The following is a 19,541-nucleotide window of genomic DNA, read 5'->3' on the forward strand; positions in this document are numbered from 1 at the left end:
TCATTTTGTAGATGAGGGACTCAAGACTCAGGGAAATGAAGTCCAAGGTCACACAGCTAGAAAGTCGCTGAGCTGGGACTTGAACCCCTGTCTGATGTCCAGGTTCTCTCTTCTCTGCCATGTATGCTCTCATCATCACCGTGACAGGGTTTAGGGTTTTATAAAAGAGAGTACTAAGAAACGCATTAGGTTTGGGGTAGGATATATACCACTGTGTATCCCCTACCCTATAAGCATAGGCCTTTGCTAATCTAAAGATGTGTGGTGAGTGGGGAGGCATCCTTACTCTCTGAGCTTCTGTGACCTTTGGAGGGGCTGCCTGCGTCATGTGGGACCAGCTGTAGCCTTCTGAGGGAAGGAGGGGTCTGGGTGGGAAGACTTGCTGGAAGGCTGCAAAGCAGAGTGGGCAGAACATGGCTTGTGGAGCTAGGAAGACCAGCTCTGTGTCCTGTGTTCCAGCCTCTTCCCCGACCATCAGTGAAGTCAGGGTAATGGCACCGACTTGACCGGACTATTGGGAGGGTCAGAATTAAATGAGCTGAAGAATATAAACGCTCTGATACATGCAAAACATTCAGCAATTGTTAGTTGTAATTGCAAAGGGACTTCCTCTTATTCCCTCTTTCCACAACTTTCCCACGCACACGCTCATCGACGGACCCACACTCACTGCTGCTTAAAACCTTGCGGGCAGTCTCTTTCATGCTAGCGTGAGAGATTTATCGTTTTTATAAAAAATCATTTTTATAAAACAAATCCATTATTTCTGCATAATTTCCCATTGCTTCCGTGCTCCCTTTTCTGAGTTTTACACGAAGGGCTTGAAGGACATTGGGTGTCTACCCTAGTCCTTCCAGAGAATTCAGCCAAGCTTGGGGCAGCCCATTCCCTGGTCGGAGGGATGGGGATGGCACTTGGGTTTGGCTCTCATCTCCTTCCTTTGCTTCGGGCTGTCTCACTGATGCCTCCAGAAGCCTCGGCCTTACTAGAGGATAGAAGGCTTTTTCAGCCTGGAGGCTTGAGCAGCGCCCGAGTGCCTGGAACCCTGTGCCCTCGCCCACTGGGAGTGGATCTGGGTTTGTCACGCGGTAAGTAGCCCAACTCTTGTGTCCTTTGTTCTCTTTCGGCAGAACCAGCTTCTAGCAAAAGGACTACTGTTTGTGGAGGAGAAGATTAAGCTGTGTGAAGGCAAGTACAAGGCGGCCCCCGTCCGGCGGGCCCCTGACTCAGCCTTTGATGCTCGGACAGCTGGAACGCTTCTGTCCAAGAGAGGCGCGTGCCTCACCCCGGCCGCCCCTTCTCCAGCTAGGGGGCAGCATTTCCGCCCGAGTTCGCCACTCCCAGCAATGCAAGTCAGACTGTGTTTTGGGAACTGAGGGGGAATTAGGGTGGCCTCTTTGGAGACCCCCGTTAAGGGGGGTTTTCATGGGATGCATGCTGGTGGTCTCCTTTGAAGGGACAACTTATACTGCAGATCCTGCCATGCTGTTCCCTCTGGTTTGATCCAGGCTATTTCCTATTGGCCTTTGTATAATACTGTTTCTAGAGGTGGTGCATGTCAGGAGGCCAACCCACTTGAGGGACAGGAGGCTAAGCAGCCACCTACTCAATGGGGGGTGATTTACTAAACAAAGAAAAGGGCTTCCCTGATGGCGCAGTGGTTGAGAGTCCGCCTGCCGATGCAGGAGACGCGGGTTCATGCCCCCGTCCGGGAAGATCCCACATGCCACGGAGCGGCTGGGCCCGTGAGCCATGGCCGCTGAGCCTGCGCGTCCGGAGCCTGTGCTCCGCAACGGGAGAGACCACAACAGTGAGAGGCCCGCGTACCACAAAAAAAAAATAAAAAAGTGTTAGAGTCAAGCTGACAGGATAGAAAGGCACTGAATGGATCTGGGAGGTGGCCAAAGGCAAGAGTCGGCCGACCCCGTGGCTCCACCAACCGCTAATCTCAGCTCCCACCAATGTGGATCCTGATGCAGCTTTCCACCTACTTCTTGGGTAACTTTTGGCAAGTTTCTCATTTCTTTGAGCCTTGGTTTTTTAAAATAATTTTTAAAATGATAAAATGGGACTAGGGATCGTAGGGAGTATAGGAAGTATAACTGGCGTAGCTCCATACCTGGCACATAGTAGGTAAGCAAACTGGTTCCTTCTTTTTTTTTTTTTTTCCTATTCCAGCCTAGAGACCTCCATCTGTAGGTCAAGTTTACTTCTAGATTCAGACTTACCAGGCAGTAGGTCATTCCTTTTTTCTTCCCCTTCCCTGGGAGAGACACTTGTGTCCAGTGAAGTGTCTCCTAGAAAGACAAAGTAGGAAGAAAAATGAGAAATTGACACTGGAAGGTCCCAGTGCCCAGCTCACAGTGAGTGCTCACCAAACCTTTGGAAAATGAGAGGTTTGAAATTAACCTCTGTCTATTCAAGAACTGACTGGGCCTGCAGCCTTGTTTCCCTCCAATGCAACTACGCCGAGATTTTTTCAACCTTAGAGATACCCAGTAACCGGAGGCCTTATTTTTGAGTGACCGGCTTTGACAAGAGCTTCGTGGCCCTTTTGCGTGTTGGAGTTAGGCTAGTACACCAGTGTGAAAGGTGGCTGCCTGCCCGGTAGTAAGTCGTTTGGAGTTATTCCGTGCTCCTGGAAATGCGGAAGGCCAGCATTATGAAAGAGATGCTGAGAAAACCAGAGCGTCAAGGACCCTTAAAAGGGAAAGTTGACTGTCTGTCATCCAAGTGACACTTAACATAGCTACGTTCAGAGTGAAAACTCAGGCACAGAGCTAGACGGGATAAACAAAGGGCATCCAAGTTTCTGTGTTTCTGCCCCAAAGCACGACTAGAGAGCAGTGGGCCGGGATATTCTTGCTGGGTCCCTTCTTGTCCTGGGGTCTGGGTGGCAAGGTTCTTTCTGCACAGTGAAGGGGCAGGTGGGAACATGTAAGGGTCTTTCACATCTTTAACCAGAACATCTCTACTTTTTCATTTTGTGTGTTACAACTCCAAGAAAGATTTTATTTGGATAAAAGGATTCTTTTGCTATAAAATAGAGTTTTGATCCATCCTATCACTGAACAACCTTTACTTTATTGACCTGGCTCGTACACATCCACTCTACCTGACGGCTGCAGAAGGGACAGAGGTAGCCCCTCATTATGTGGTACTCTTTCGTGGACAGAATATGCCTTGTTACTTTCTGTGATCTTTTCTAGAGCTTTAGTGACCTTGGCTTTAAAGAAGTTTCTCATACCTCTTCTATACACCTCTGGTGATCTAAACTTCTATGGCAACTAGAGGACAGTTTTTATAGGACAGTCATCTAGAACCTCCCATCCAAACCCCTTTCATCTTTGCTGGGGGCTAAGGCCTTGACTTGTGGGCTGTTCTTGGAGATGGAGTCACCTCCTTCCTTTAAGTCTTTCTTCCCGGGGCTACCCTGTTTTGTTAGCCTGTGTCTCTCTGATGTTCTTCTCTGAACACTTTCCAAAACCTTCACTCCTCTCTGAGATGTGCAGCAGGCAGTTAGACCCAGGTTCCCAGGAGAGGCGCCTTCCTGCTGCCAGGTTGAAGGATGACTTCATTGTTAATGAGTATCCCATCTTGGAGGTGAAGGGGAGTAAGTAGGCACCAGCACTGAACAGCAGGCTTCTCTGTCACTTCCTTCCAGTCGGGAGGGCCTCTGCTTATCTTTCTGATGGAAGACTTAGGATAAGGGCCATCAATAAAGGAGCTGGCATAGCCTTTTCTCCTTTGAGATACACTCTCCAGGTGTTGGGATTCACCTCGGTTTTAGACACCAGGATGCCCTAACATTTCAGACCATCCTCTTGACTTCCTGACCTCTTCCCTGCAGTGAACTAGCCTACCTTTGAAAAGAGAATGGTGATCGATACATTCATTCAAACATTCATTGATTGTCTACTTTTTTTTTTTTTTTTTTTTTTGCTGCGTTGGGTCTTCGTCGCTGTGCGCGGGCTTTCTCTAGTTGCGGCGAGCAGGGGCTACTGTTTGTTGTGGTGCATGGGCTTCTCATTGCAGTGGCTTCTCTTGTTGCAGAGCATGGGCTCTAGGCGTACAGGCTTCAGTAGTTGTGGCACACGGGCTCAGTAGTTTTGGCTCGCTGGCTCGAGAGTGCAGGCTCAGTAGTTGTGGTGCACGGGTTAAGTTGCTCCATGGCATGTGAGATCTTCCCGGACCAGGGCTCGAACCCGTATACCCTGCATTGGCAGGCGGATTCTTAACCACTGTGCCAGCAGGGAAGTCCCTGATTATCTACTGTTTACCAGGTACTTTGCTAGGTGCTGGGGACACGGTGGTGAACAAAACTTCATAGGATTTCAGGTCCTCGAGGCCCTCACTACCTGGTAGTGGAGACAGGTATTAATCAAATCACCATCAGATATAAAACCCCAACTGGGACAAGTACCAAGAATGCAATCCATAACAGGGGGATTTGGCCAGTGGGGGAGACTTTCTTGTGGAAGTAATGCTGGAGTTGAAAATATTAAGATAAACGGATGTACATTAGGCAAAGAGAGGAGAGCAAGAACAGTCTAGCCAAAGGAACTAGAACGTGCAAAGGCCCTGTGGCATGGAGGGGGCATGGTGAGCATGAGGGGCTGAAATAAAAGTCGCATACAAGGGGAATACAGAAGAAGATGAAGACACAGAAGAAGGAAGCAGACTCTCCCCAGCCAGATTGCCTATGCTGTGGTTTCTTTATCTAAGAGCAAAGGAAAGTGTTGGAGCTAGCTATTAAGTCCTGCTCTGTCCTGTCCCATATTTGGGTTAAAAGGTAACCTCCTTCCACTCACCAGCCCTAGTATCTGCAAAAACCTATGCACTGAGTACTTGCCATTCACTCATTTAAAGATTTCCAAACATTGATTTACTGATGTGTCTGGCTAAGTGCTAGAAATAGGATGGTGAGCAGGACAGACAGGGCTGGGACCCTTACTCCCATTCTAGTGGAGGAGACAGACAGAAGTAAATGAGTGATTCCAACAATGTGTAATTAGCACACAGTGAGGGAAAGTAGAGGGTGCTGTGGATTTGCAATTCTCTCCAGTGTATTTCACTCTGACCTTTCAAAATCTGCACAGCTTTGGCCCTGCTAGCTACTAGTCACGCCCTCGTTCTGTTTTCTCTGCCAGCCACTGCTTTCGTTGTCCGCTAAATTAATAGATGGACAACACTAAATGACTCTTTCAAGATCAGTTCAGTGGAACTGGCCGTGCATTGCCAGATGCATCTCTCAGGGTCTAATCTTGGCTGACCCAGTTTCCCTGCCTCAGCTGAGCAGAGATAGTACCCAGTCAGCTCTGTTATCTAGGTCATTAAACAGCAGCCACCGTGCAGGCTCTGCTCTGCCAGTGCCTGCCTTTCCTGCAGGTGCAAAGTCCCTCGAACAGCCTTCCGGTGGCGTTGGGTGACCTATGTCCATCTAGCCTGGGGGTGGCGCTTGGCCAGGGCTTGGGCTTCCTGATCCGGGGGATGAGGGTAGGCATAGCGTCAGGAGGTGGGTCCCGTGTTTTGCAGGTGACTGTTCAGAGAATAATGCCCTGCCGGTTACAGTGGGTGGAGGTGATAGTTTCTAAGCCCTCTTTCCATCTCTCTCAAGTGACAGCTCAAATCTAGACTGAAAAGCCAGTGTCTTAGTGATTATGAAAAACAAAATAATTTATAACTGTGCACATGATCTTTCTGGATCATAAGGGCAAGAGCACGGGTTCTGGAATCCCAGCTTGGCCTTCTACCTGTGTGACTTTGAGCCCAGATACCTGGCCTGTCTGAGCTGTAAAATGGGGTAATAGCGTCTACTCATGAGATAGCTTATAGATAAATAATCCAGCACAGGGCCTGATAATGTAACCATTCTCGTGACGATAGCAGTTATGGCGTGCTTTTCAAAATTCAGCTCCCTTTTCTGGATTAAGGGAGAGAAGGCATATTTTCGGTCGAGTTTTCCCATCCAATCCCATGTTTTCTGTAGTAACACCTCTGGATCAAAAGTAGATAATGAGCTTCCTCTCACGACCATCCCATGCTCCGTCTGACGTGGAACTGTCTCCTGGCCTCTCCTGCAAGTAATGACCGAGTTCTTTCCTTTCTTCCTCCCCTCCCATCTTCTCGCCTCATGTAGGTGAAAATCGCATGGAGGTTCTGGCTGAAGTCTGGGACCACTTCTTCACTGAGACGCTCCCCACCCTGCAGGCAATATTCTATCCAGTTCAGGTCAGTCTTACTGGGGAACATCCTCCTGCCGGTCTGGGCAGCCTGTCTTATTCCTTGGCCTTTGCCCCCGGGGGCCTGCCAGTGAATGGGGGAAAACCAGGGTATTGGGCGCTGCCTGAGCTGGCTCAGGACCTCGGACATCTTTGGAAGGCCACTCTGTTCTATATCCAGCATCTAACCTCAAGCAACGAGCAGTGCCTGCAGACCTAGCAGTTTGTAGGCGCTCTCTTCCCTCTTGGTTTTGAGTATGTCTGTATATTCTTGGAGTGGGTTGTTTCTTCTTACTTTTCAGAAGTAGGGAAGGTGGGGCAAGGAGACTTTTTCTTTCCTTTTCTTTCTTTTCTCCACCCTCTTCTTTGAAGCACAATTTTCTGTGGCTCCCAAATTGTGGGAAAGGGACAATATTCCTTGCCCCTTGTAAGGGATTCCTGAATACGAGAAGGCCCATGATGTCGCAGAAAGAACTGGGGACCTGGAATCAGTAGCTGGGTTTGGGCAAACTCATTTCCTGTTTCTAGGCACAGCTCTGTTTCATCTCCTGCAGAATGAGGAATTTAGAGTAAAACCGAGTAGCATCTCTTATGCTTCTTATTCTGGGAGCTCAGCTCATTCTACCTACATGCGTCGGTTTCCCTCTACCTTCCTGAAGGGGCCAATAGCAGGACTGGTCAGTGCCGGGTCAGAATGGACAGCTCCTCAGGCAGACTGACCAATAAATATTCTTCTCCAAAATGTATGTCTCTACCACACGCTTATGCTGCTATGTGCTCACGAGCGCTCCTCCCACTGCGGTTAAGGCATCACATCTATCAGGTTTGTTGAAGTGCAGGCGTGGGCGCTCCAATAATGCAGCCATTAGCAAAGGTAGGAATTACCTTGGACCAGAGGTAAGGGCCCACATGCTTTGTTGGCTTTGAGTGGTATTTTAAAGGAAGTTGGGATTCTTTTAAATACATGTCAGATATTTAAAAATTGGGAGGTTATGCCTTCAGAGTCCATCTCCCAATTCAGGTTTGCCCCTAACAATTCCAGGAGAAGTGTCTGGCCTGCAGCGCACTGCTCTTTTCATCTCATCCTCAGCTCCACCCTGCACCCCTGCGAGAGGATTTGAAGCATTTATGTGGATGGTTCACTCCCTGTGTCCACAGACTTCTCCCTTCTCTGCAATACTCACTCCTCGGCCAACAGTGGGTCTTAAGAAGACACACCAGGGAGGTAGGGTTGCCAGATTTCGCAAATCAAAATACAGGATGCTGAGTTAAATTTCAGATAAACAATGAATAATGCAGTATTTGGGATATACTTATGCTAAAAAATGATTCAAATTTAACTGGACAGCCTCCGCTTTATTTGGCAGTCCTACTGGAGAGGGGGTGTAGACCTAGGTCCCCCTTAGGACCATTTGGGCAGGGAACTCCAAGGTGCGGATACCCGGATGGATTTAGAATGGGGAGGGAGGGATCTGAGTGGACATGGCCCCGTGCAGTCATTGGAGGCCCAAGAGGGGCCTTTTTAGCCTGAAATCCAGGCAGGAGCCCAGTTGCATGAGTCTGAGGATGGTACTGTCCTGCTTCTCTTGAAAAATTCTAAGATCTGGCAAGAGTCGCTCTTGCCCCTGTCTGCCCCTCCCCCACACAATTTCCCAAGTGCTACTGCTGGTCCAGACACCCCACTTTGAGAACCCCTGAGTTAGGGACTCTTACTACTACTGGTAGTGACACCCCCAGAGGTGTCTGTTTGTCCAGCTGGGTCCTTCTCACAACTCGCTGTGTAGGTGTCTGTGTGAGACCTGCTGGTCTCACTGGACGATGTGTTTGTGTGCCCACTGTGTTCAAGGGTGTGGAACTTTGCCTGCCTTTTTCTGTCTTGTAAAGTGAAAGGAGTCCTGGCGATGAAGCGAGGGCACAGATACCTACGAGATAGAAAGTCAGTGCCGAGTGCTGGGATGTGATGCAAAGAATAGAAACTGTAGGACCTCGAGGAAAGTGGGGGGACCACTGTCATTGGAGGTGGTTGGGGAAGGCATTCAAGGAGTGGTTAAACTGAGGCTGTGAAGCATGGGTGGCGTGTATCTCTTGGGACTGGAGGGTAGGGGGATGCGGGGATGGCAAAACCTCTCTTGCCCATGTTTCTGTAAAACCCTAAGGAGTTGCAGGAAGTGCAAAACTTCCTTAAACCTTGGTCAACTTGAGGGATGGGAAGCTATGTCGTCTTTGGGAGGATACCCTAGTGATACCTCACCTCTACCAAGGTGATTTTTGTTGTGCGCTGTATGTATATGTGCAGATGAGAGTCCAGGAAAAGGGCCCTCCTTTCCCTTTCTGTTTTGGGAAACTTTAGGAGCTCTAAAATCAAATAGTTTAGGTTTGAGATCCAGCTCTATCTTGGGTAAATTCCTGTCACTCTGGGTGTAGGGTTTTTCATCTGTGGAGCGGGTTTTAGAGTATTATCTATCTCAGAGGTGGTCGTGAGGACTAAATGTGCCATTTACATCTAGGATATTGAGAATCAAGCCTAGCACATGGTCAGAGCTTAGGAAGGGTCACAGCTCTTATGATGATTAGTTACTGTTTTCATCCTCTGCCCCCAGCCTACATGGTTGAACAAGTCCCTTTCTTCTACTTTCCCAGTGGTTTTTCCTCCCGTGTTTCTTGCATTTGCAGAAGAGTCTAACAGGTCCTGTGTTTCCTTCTTTGCCTGGCACATGATAGGTGAGCAGGTATTGAATGGGTGAAGCTGAGGAAGCAGCCTTGCCTGTAGGGAGGCGCTGTTGTCCTTCTGTCTCATTTCTCCTCATCTTCCTCCTTTCTGACCATTAGCACACCGTGGCCCCCACTGTACGTGTCTTGTATCACCTTTGGGTCATCTAGGCAGGTTGAGTCACACCTTATCTGAAGTATAATTGATTTACAATATTAGTTTACAATGTTGTACAGCATAGTGATTCCATGTTTTTATAGATTATACTCCATTTAAAGTTATTATAAAATATTGGCTATATTCCCTGTGCTGTACAATATATCCTTGTATCTTATTTATTTTATACCTAGTAGTTTGTACCTCTTCATCCCCTACCCCTGTGTTACCCCTGCCCTCTTCCCTCTCCCCACTGGTAACCACTACTTTGTTCTCTGTATCTATGAGTCCGTTTCTGTTTTGTTATATTCATTAGTTTGTTTTATTTTTTAGATTCCACATACAAGTGATAAGGTACAACATTTGTCTTTCTCTGTCTGACTCATTTCACTAAGTGTAATACCCTCCAGTTTCATCCATGTTGTTACAAATGGCAAAATTTCATTCCTTTTTATGGCTGAGTAGTATTCCTTTGTGTGTGCGTGTGTGTGTGTATTTATATACACACACCACACCTTCTTTATCCAGCGATCTGTCTATGACATTTAGGTTGTGTTCACATCTTGGCTATTGTAAATAATGCTGCTATGAACATTGGGGTGCATGGATCTTTTCGAATCAGCGAGTCACACCTTATCGTAAATGAAGCTTTTGTTCTGAAGGACAGGGGCCAAGTCTGTGACTGTTTGACAGCCCCCCTGGGCCTTGCAGACACCTCGTTCCCCCCGACCATCCATTTGTGTTGCTGGCCCCCACGTGGTTGGTGGCAGATCCCGCCAGCTCTCACCTCCCGACGCTGCTTCTTCTTCTCTCCTGCCAGGGCCAGGAGCTGACCATCCGCCAGATCTCCCTGCTGGGCTTCCGCGACCTGGTCCTGCTGAAGGTGAAGCTGGATGACTTGCTGCTGCTGGCCCAGCCCCAGCTGCCCTCGTCCATCGTCCAGATGTTGCTCATCCTGCAGGTGAGGGTGGGCGGAGACATCACCGCAGGTTGAGGGGGAAAGGGCCCTGTGGCCAGAGCACCCTGGCTCAGTTTAGTGTCCTTTAGCGTCATCGGTCACGTTCCAGTTCGTTTGTCCATTTGCTGTATGTCCACTGTGCACCGTCAAGGTCCCTCGTGCTGTGCTGGGTGCTGGGATCCCGGGGGAAGCCAGAGGAACACTGCCCCGTCCTTCAGGGAGTGGACACCCTTCTCCCCCATCCTGTCATGTCAGGGAGCCTCGTGTTGTAAGTTACGACCAGAACCCACTTCATCCCAGCTCAAGCCAGACCAGGAACCCACAGGAAAGGTTCTCAGGGGCTACAGCCACAAGTGAGACCACGTCAGGCCACAAAGCTGCCAGCCTCTCCCCACTTACTGGTCTCTACTCGTATCTGGTCCACCTGGCTTCTCTCTGGCCCTGCCTCTCCTGGCCTTCTTGGACTTGGTCTCTCTCTCTCTCTCTCTCTCTCTCTCTGCAGGGTTGCATTCAGTGCTTCGGTTTGCACCGACAAACGTGGCATCCCACGGCTTGCATGTTTCCACCAAGAGATGACCCAGGTGGCTGCCTAGCATCTCTTAATCCCAATTCTAAATCAACGATAGGAAGATGAGCTAACCCTGGTTGGTTCCCGGCTATCTGCCAGGCACGGGCCAAGGACTTAAAGTGTGTTGCTTTCTGAATCAAATAATCTAAACCTTATGAGCTGGACACTGTTGTTAGTGCCATCTTACAGATGAGGAGACTAAAACCCAGGAAGTTTATGTGTTTGCCTGAGGTCCCGCAGCCCGAGGTAGTAAGATTTAGAACCGTGTACACTCAGGGGAAAGACTGATTGGCCCAGCTCGGGCTACGTGACTCCCCTTTGCGCAATCGGCTAGGACCTTGAATAGGATCACATAGAATAAACATGGCCTCCGTGAGCCCGGTTCTGTGGATAGGGGTGCACAATTCCAAGAAACAAGGCTTGTGGCCTAAGGACATCCCCCAAAAGGTGGCTGCTATGCCTCTCTGACCTCTGTACCAAGTTGAGATGCTGCAGCCTCAGCTCTGAGCCCGTCCTCGGGGAAGAGAGTTTCATTCTTGGTCAGGCTGGTGAGGATCCCTGGCTGCCGTCTCGGTAGGGGTGGAACGTCAGGTGTGGAACCCCTGATCTCTCCCTCCCCACTAGCTGCTGTTTTCTTCCGGTTCTCTAGCTGGGCCGTCCTTCTGGGCCTTCTCTCCCTTTCCTGAGGTCAGAGAGGAGGAAGGGTTACCTAACAGAACAAGAGGGGGTGTCATTGGCTAGAATACCAGGTCAAGTATTTTTATGAAAAGGAAGGAGAAGGAATGGGGATAGAAAAGCATGCGTATGCAGCTCAGGTCTGTGGAGCATAAAATAGGGCTTGGGTCCTGAAGGAGTGTAGAAAAGGAGGCCTCTGGGATTCGGAGAGGAAGATTAGGAAAGGAAAGTTGGGCTTCCACACTTCCATTTCCATTTATATTCTGGGAAGTCGGGCAAGGAAACAGTCTCTGTTTTCCCATTTCACAGATGAGATGGAGGTTCAGAGAGGTTGGCAAACTAACTCAAGGTCACGTGCTGATTTGTAAGAGAGCTGGATTTGTCACCCATTCCTCAGCTCTCGCTCTTTCTACCTTCCCACTGAGCCTCTCCCGGCTACCACTGCCTCCCCTCCCGCAGCCTCCCAGGGTACTTGGAGACGCCCCATGAGCTTCTGAGATGGTCTCTTCGACACAGGACATTTGGCATCATTTCTCCGAGGGCCTCCTGGGACTGGTTCCCTGGTCCATGTTTTTCTACACTCTGGGAGCCAGGAAGCCGGAGGCGGGAGTGTGACAGTGACAAAGGCAGGTTTTTCCCCAGTCCAGGTCCAGCTCCTTGGGTGGCAGGGGCGGCAGCTTCTGGATCTGAATGGAACGTGCACGTTGTACTACCCTGGGACCATTCCCGCTACAGGAAATTTAGGCCCCAGTAGTTAGAATTGCTCTGCTCTCTCCCTGGGCCCCTACTTCCCACAGCGCCATGAGATCTGGGGCTGTTTTTTCCCTGCCTAACTCATATGGAGAAAAGAGCCATTTCTCAGGCCATCTCTCCCTTTTCCAGTGCTTTCTCAAAATGTCCCTGAACAAACCCCTCCCTCCCCAAAATATACAAGGGGTTCAAACTACTGTGGGCCACGAGCTCCTGTCCTTAGGCTGTCCAGGAAGAGGCTGAGCCAGAGATTTTGACCACTGTGGAGATCCGGTTCCCCCTGGCAGTGGCAGACAGGTCTGAGACCATCCTAGAATGGTCCCTTCCTAGGGAACCTGCCAAGCCAAGCAGATGTGCTCCCTGCCGGGCCGGGCCCCAGGGCCCCCAGTCTCAGCAGGGCCCCGTGCTTGGTTTAATTGTCTCCTGTCGCCATCGGGAAACTCTTTAACAATTTTTGAACCAGGAACCCCGCGTTTTCCTCTTGCACTGGGCCTTGCAGATACGTAGCCCATCCAGCGGCCAGGCCAAGGGCTGAGGGCAGCTCCCTCCTAGAGGGCTGTGTGCAAGTCAAGTTCTCGGCCCAGGGAGAAAACCATCCAGCTCCGGATCAATGCGTTTGTTAGTTAAGCATTTTCTTCCCACCTCCTTCCTCTTTTCCTTATCCTGTCATCCCTCTCTGTTTAGTGCTTAGGAATTGTAGAGGGGGAGAGGCTTAGATGAGAAATATCAAGGCATTAACAAAATGAGAAAAAAAAGTTTCCTCAGATCTGAAACCCAACCAAGGTGGTTTTGGGGCTGAAACTGGTCCACTTTTGAGGCCTGGGGTGGGTCTCTGGGAGCATGAATAAGGCTCCCCGCGCCCTTCTATTGCCTGGAGGATCCCCTTCCATTTGGGCAGATTTGTGTGTGAAGCATCTTATTTCCACTGCTGGCCTTTCCCAATGCTTCAGCTCCTGCTAAGCGGTATTGGAACCTGGGGGCGTGAAAAACCACCAAGTCGTCTCCCCATCATCACCCCTTTCAAGCGCCAGGCAGCCCCACTTGCATTTTCTCTTCATTTCTTTTCCAGGCCCTTCCCAGCCCTAACTCCCAAGTCTTCTGCATCATAGCCCCTCCTCAGCCTCCTCTGTGTTTCCTTAAGCTTCCCCCTCCCTCCCACTGCCCCCAGCCACCTCCTTCGCACGGTGATGGAGCTGACGAGGGACCACGTCAGCCAGTTTCCCTGGGGGCTTCTTATACCTCACCCAGTGATCTCCAGCCCGTAGGACTGGCCCTTCCCCCTTCATGGCCCAGCCTCCAAAACTCCAGTGCAGTGGAGAGTTTTCACTTTTCAAGTGAGGGTGACATAAAATCTATTCCGTGTTGAGAATTTGATTGGAAAACCCTTTGGGCTGAGCATAGCCCCCGCAGAGCCTTGACTCTGCTCCCCTGCAGCCCCTCAACATGACCACCTGGCTTCCAGGGCTTTCCAGTGAGAAATTGAATTCCCTTGGAGTCTGCTGTTTTCCTAGACAACCTTGGTGACCTTCTGGCTCCTTTTAGCTCTAAGGACTCCTGTCGCGCTGGGCTTTGAAGTGATCCTTCATCCTGGTGCTAAATGTGTGTCTGGTTCCACAGTGACACTCCCTTTCTTCTACTGTTCTGGACTTCTCCAAATTCTGTTCCCCTTTCTTTTCTAGCTAATTAACAAGGGGCAGTAAGATGGGCTTGGAGCCAGACAGCTTGTGTTCCAGTCCCAGGTTTTTGCCACTTTCCAGCTGTGTCTCCCTGGGCAAGTTACATGAGCTTTCTGGGTCTTACTTTCCTCATGTGTATAAGGCAGATGACGAGGGTTGTTGGGAGGCCTCTGTGCTCTGATACACGTGAAGTGCTTATATAAAGCGCCTGTGTGCCAGGTGTGAAACAGTCATTGTGACAGTGCTGGTGAGAGTACTACGGTTGGAACCACTCAGACCTCAGCCCTGGAGCTGGGGTGGGGACAGTTCCCACGGGCCCTGCATCGGGGTGGGATCCAACCGCAAAGGCCACGGTGCTCTCTGTGCACGGTGCCGATCACCGCCACCCATGACAAGTGCCTGAGGCTTCAGTCCTGGCTGTCCTTCCTTTCAGCCACAAGGATGCGGCCTGCCTTGATTATAGTAGGAGGGCAGTCGGACTTTGACTGACCTTTGTCTCTCTTGGGTGTTTATTTCCAGAGTGTCCACGAGCCCACAGGCCCAAGCGAGGGTTATTTGCAGCTGGAGGAGCTGGTGAAGCAGGTCGTTTCTCCTTTCCTCGGCATCAGCGAGGACCGCAGCGTCTCAGGCCCCACGTACACACTGGGTAAGGGGCACGGCTCTCAAGCTGCCAGGAGCCTCTGTGGCAATGATACCAGCTATGTTTTACCGAGCCCTGATTATACCCCAAGCCCTTTGCTTCCCATGTGGGTCGTGCAAATCTCTGCATGTCCACCTCTCATGTTTCCCACTGGCCTGTGTCTCGGTAACCTCCCCTCTGGGCAATTCCTCCCAAGGCACTGTTACCGTACCTCCGTGGCGGCGCTCGTTTGATCCGCATCTTTGATCGGTGGCTTTGATCTTTTTCGGTGTCTGCGATGTTAATTTTCCTGTATCTCATACCAGAAACGGCCTTACTGCACCCTATCCCCTCATGAGTGGAAAAACCACCAGTGATGAATTTCCCTTTGAAAGCAGCTCAGAATGTGAAGCCAGCTCATTGTGTGTGTGGCTGGAGGTACAGCTGCTGGCTGCCCACTACATTTCTATAGTTACCATCAGGGCCTTCACACCAAGGACAGGGGCTCCTGGACTGGGGGACAGATCCCGTTGTGGCCTTTTTCAGTGGCTGTAAAGCTAGCATTCAGGCTCTGTACTAGTCACCCTGGCGAATCTAGAGATGAATTGGGTCTGTTCCTTCTCTCAGGGAGACCACGGCCTAGATGGGAAAATAGCTACAGAATATCATAAAAGATATGGCTCAGTTACCCTCTGAAATGAAAATCCCCCAAATGCATGAACTTTGGGTTTGTGGTTCTATCTCCAGCATCCAGGATGGTGCCTGACATACAGTAGGCACTCATAAAACTATATTTGTTAGCTGGATGGGCGGCGTCTGTACCTGGGGCTGGGGTGACCAGCACCCACAGACAGGTGCAGAGGCGGAAAGGGACTCCCCAGACTTGGAACCTTTTGCCCCCTCTTCTTGCTTGCATGGAGACCTAGCTGAGCTTCAAAGAAAAGGAGGGAGGAGCAGCCTCCAGCAGGCGTCCCGCCCCTTCCTGGGCCTCAGGACTGCAGAAAAAGGCAGGGCCGGCCACAGTTTTCAGGCCCCATTTATGCTTCCCTGGAGACACCAGTATAACCACAGCCACCACAGATCCGAGGGTGCTGGCCCGAGCCTGGTCTTCCACACTTCCTCCTTCTCTGCCTCCCTCCCTCATTCCACCTGGCTGAAGGAAAACAGTCCCCTGCCCTCCCCGTGAGGAGGCCTGGGCGCCACCTTCCGGCTTTGGCCCAGCAACTGGCCCCCGAGTTTTTGGGGCAGGTGTCAAGATGCCAGCGGGTTAGCCAGGCCATGGCACGGACCCCACCATCCTCTGGGCCTAGAGCCGGGAACAAGAATAGATTTGGAAGTTTGTTCAGTGAGGACTTGCTCTAAGAAGGGATACCTTCAACTTTTCAGCTATAATAAGACTAAAACATACTTTCATCAAATTATAAACCAAAGGCCTGAGGTTTTATTCTTATACCAAGGACCATCCTTTTCTCCGGGGCGTTGTCACAGTAGGGGCAGAGAGGGAAGGAAATGACCTTCTTTTGATTATTTTTTTATTATATTATTGTTTCAGCAAATGTGTACTGAGACCCTGTCCCTGGCACCTTGTGAGGTGCCGCAGGTTTATCTGTGACAAAACTGACCCATCCCTGCCCTCTGGGATGCAGGGTCTGGTGAAGAAGTCACAAGCAATAGACAATGACTCATCAGTGTACGAGTGCTCTGAGTGGGGAAGTCCAGGGCCCACGGCAGGAGGACTTCACCGGGACTGGGAAATCAGGGAGGACTCCCTGGAGGAAGTGGTATCTGCAGTGGGACCTGGAGGATGAGCATAAGTTAGCTGAGTAAACGGGAAAGGAAGACTGTCCCGGGCAAAGGGAAAGATCTTTGGGAGGGTTTTGGAGTTGGGGGGAGGAGGGCGGGGAGTAGGAGGGTGAAGCATTGGAGGAACTGAGAGGGCCTTAGAGTTTTAGCGTGGCTGATGGCAGGGAAAGCCCCCAGACACAGACCACATCCTGGGCACTGTGCAGGTGGGCTGGATACCACCTTCCCACGCACAGGGGAGGCGAATGAAGGTCAAGGTCGCTTGGCCATTGGAGACAGGCTTCCAAAGCCTCGAGCTGTTTGCCCTTTACCAGCTTTTCCCCACACTCCACCCGCACCCCACCCACCCCGTCAACTCCTAGGAGGTGACTGATTTCACTGAGGGACAGCGGAGGAGCTGGTCTTTCCCTCTCAGTTGTCGACTGAAAAAAATATACAACCTGAAAGTTGAGAATTATGTTTTATTCGACGGACACAGTGAGGACTTAAGTGCAGAAGACAGCCTCTCAGAGAGCTCTGAGGGACTGTTCCAATGAGGTAAGGGAGGAGCCAGGATATGTAGAAGTTTTTGCAACAAAGACCAGGTAGTCGGAACATTGAAAGAATACTGTTAAAGAAAAATAGACGTCTCAAGTCAGTGAATTTTGCGCTTTTCTGCATATGGGAAGATGCAAGAGTCTGGGCTCATTGAAATCATTCCTTTGATACCCACCTTAACTCTCTAGGGCCAGTATCCTGCTCTTCTCCATCCTGAATCCCCTCAGGGGGCAGCTTCTGTGGCTGAGGGCTTGATGGCCACAACCCCTTTGTTTACTGACACGGCAGCCGACATTCTTTGTCCACACACTCCTTAGCCCAAGAGGTGTCCGAGGCCGACATGTCATCCCAAACTCCTGGATACCAAAAGGCTAACACGGCCACGAAGGTGCCCTTCCTTATCGAGGACACCCCTTTCTAGATAAAGAGAGGAGTCTCTGGGCCTCAGTCTTCCCCTCAGTCAGTTGGAGGCAATGACATTTCTCCTGCCGGTGGAAAAGGCCCGTTATGACGGCTGGCCGAGGTAAAGACTGAGGAGATGCAGTGGACATGAGAGATCCCTGGACCCTCGGGAGGGCTTTGCTATGGCCGCTCTGGGCCTGACTCGGTGGGAGGGGTCAAGGGCAGCTGGGACCATCATCTCCAAAGCCACCCCTTATCAAATGCTCGTCACCTTCCAGGCCCTGAGCAAGGGCTTGGCATGTAATCATCCTCATGGACCTGCTGTGAGGGTGCCTGCTGTCGTGACCTCAGACTCAGCGTTGGTAAGAAACGTCCCCCGGGTCACATGGGGTAGGTGACCAGAGCCAGAGAAGTGGTTTTCCAGGGGGCTCCCCACTGCACCCACGTGCCCACACGGGTTGATCTGGGGACTCAAGGGCAGGCCCTCTTCCTCCTGGCCAGGCCGATGGGTCTGAGAGTTAAGCCTCACCCTGCAGCTGTGCAAGGCTCGCTTCAGAGAGAAAAGATGAGTCCAAGGCCGTGATGGAGTGAGTGTGTGTGTGTGTGTGTGTGTGTGTGTGTGTGTGTGTGTCCTCTCTGCCAAAGCTGTCACTTTTCTTGGGCAGACGGAGTGTGGGCAGAGGAGGAAGATAATGAAATCTTAAAAAAAAAACAAGAAAACAAAAAAATCCAGGCTGCTTTGTCAGAGGCCAGGCCCGTGTTTCTACCTTTCTGGTTTCCCAAGTTTGCAGGCTGCTGCCCTGGCCTGTGTAGTGCGCGGTGTCTCCCACATGGAAGCCTGGCCTCCCACCCATGTGTCCCCATTGTGTCCTCCCTCAGGGGGAGGGCCCTTTTCCTCAACATACTGTAACTCGTCCCCGTGCCCAGTAGGCATTCATGGGCTTTCAGGTGCCGGGGCCTGAAGAGGGACACCCACCGTGGACGTGGTGGGCAGGGATCACAATGCCTGCCTTATGGGGGCCACTCTGGTGAGGCCCGGCCGGCGAGCCAGGGAGATCAAAGGCCTGGGAACAGAGTCCCCAAGAAAGGACCGCCTCCTTCAGGCTTTGCTTCTCTCTGGGGAGTTGAAAGGAGCTGCCATGTCTGGCTCCGGAGCAGAGGGATGAATGCCAGGGCTCAGCGGGGCGCCTGGGGAGTGAGGGGGGAACAAAGGCTCCCCTCGCCATACCCCATGTGACAGGCGGGAGGAGGCCTGGAAGTGGGTACAGGAGGTGGCAGGGCCCAGCCCCTCTCCCTGCTCCAAGGGCCCCCTTGCAGGGGAGGGACCAGTTTTTAGGCCCCAGGGGAGGTCCACAGCTTAGTCAGTCCCTTAATGGAAATTTCCTTCTCTGAGTGGCAGGGCCCAGCTTTCCCTGATACAAATAAGAAAAAGAGGGAAAAGAGAGCAAGCAGCCACAGTGTGGGGAGGCCACTGTCAGCTCCAGGCCTACTCTTCAGTTTTAAGGTCTCCCAAGGGGCCCTAGCAGGGTCTGACCTCGCCGGGGACACAGCTTGGCGTACACTTGTCCTGGGGTTGGCTCTGGAATCCAGTGGGAGCTTCGTAAGGACACACTGTCTGCCCAGGGGACTCACACGGCCCAGCGGCCCCTGTGGTCTCGGCTGTGCCCACACCTAGTCTTGGGAGCCAACACATTCCACCCAGAATGCAGGAGGAAGAGCTGGAGGCCTCTCAGTCAGCGTCAGGCAACAGCCCTAAGGAGAGAGGTGAGGCCAGCCGCAGAAGGAGTGGGGCCCTGGAAACCACAAGGGCTGGGCTTCAGCTGTGTGCCCTGGAGTAAGTTACTTAACGTCTCTGAGCTGCAGAGGGCCGAGCACAGAGGAGGAAGAAGACGCCCTGTCTCAGGGCAGGGCCCAGGCAGAGCTGCCACCTGCTGTATTACGGACCCCAGCTAGAATGGCCTGGGGCCTGTGGAATCACCCCAGGTGAGGAGTTGTGTGTGCCTCCCCTTCCCTTCTCTGGACCCCAAACCACATTCTGGCCCTTGCCATGGTGTGTAGTCATGACCTGATTATTTGTTGGTCTCCCCCTTAGACCGGGAGCTCGTTGCATGTGGCTCACCTGTATCCCAGGCCTGGCACAGACCTCTCCTCCGAGGGAGGGGATAAATGAACCACCAGCTGGGGTGCAGGCTGTCCATCCCTCTCAAAGGAGCAGGCCCATCTAGGACGACCCCTCTTCACGACTCCTCCTCTGAATCCCCAGAGTGCTCTGTCCGTAGCCCTGCCCTGCCATTGGACACTGATTTGTGTGCGGGCCTCCCAGAGGTCAGGAGCAAGGGCTGTGCTGTCAGCCTTGGGTTTGAATCCCGGTTTCATCACTAATCGTGACTGTAAAATGATATAGCATCTCAACCTCAGGTTCCTTTTCTGCAAAGTAGTTATAGCAGGAGATCACATCAGTAAAGC

General features: G+C 51.4%; 1 protein-coding gene across 7 annotated transcripts in view; it reads left to right on the top strand.

The window, feature by feature from the left end:
- The window catches only part of PRR5L (proline rich 5 like), a 73,538-nt gene that overhangs the window by 49,523 nt on the left and 4,474 nt on the right, over nucleotides 1–19,541 (top strand). For 5 of the 7 annotated variants that reach the window (XM_032639799.1, XM_032639795.1, XM_032639796.1 and 2 more), the window contains exons 5-9: nucleotides 1,131–1,188; nucleotides 6,140–6,231; nucleotides 7,264–7,446; nucleotides 9,908–10,048; nucleotides 14,234–14,360. In XM_032639799.1, the coding sequence (XP_032495690.1) occupies nucleotides 1,131–1,188; nucleotides 6,140–6,231; nucleotides 7,264–7,446; nucleotides 9,908–10,048; nucleotides 14,234–14,360 (601 nt within the window). The remainder of the gene's footprint in view (nucleotides 1–1,130; nucleotides 1,189–6,139; nucleotides 6,232–7,263; nucleotides 7,447–9,907; nucleotides 10,049–14,233; nucleotides 14,361–19,541) is intronic. The other 2 variants (XM_032639800.1, XM_032639801.1) reach the window with 2 other exon arrangements.

The sequence above is a fragment of the Phocoena sinus genome, chromosome 8 (assembly GCF_008692025.1).
Source record: "Phocoena sinus isolate mPhoSin1 chromosome 8, mPhoSin1.pri, whole genome shotgun sequence".
NCBI lineage: Eukaryota > Metazoa > Chordata > Mammalia > Artiodactyla > Phocoenidae > Phocoena > Phocoena sinus.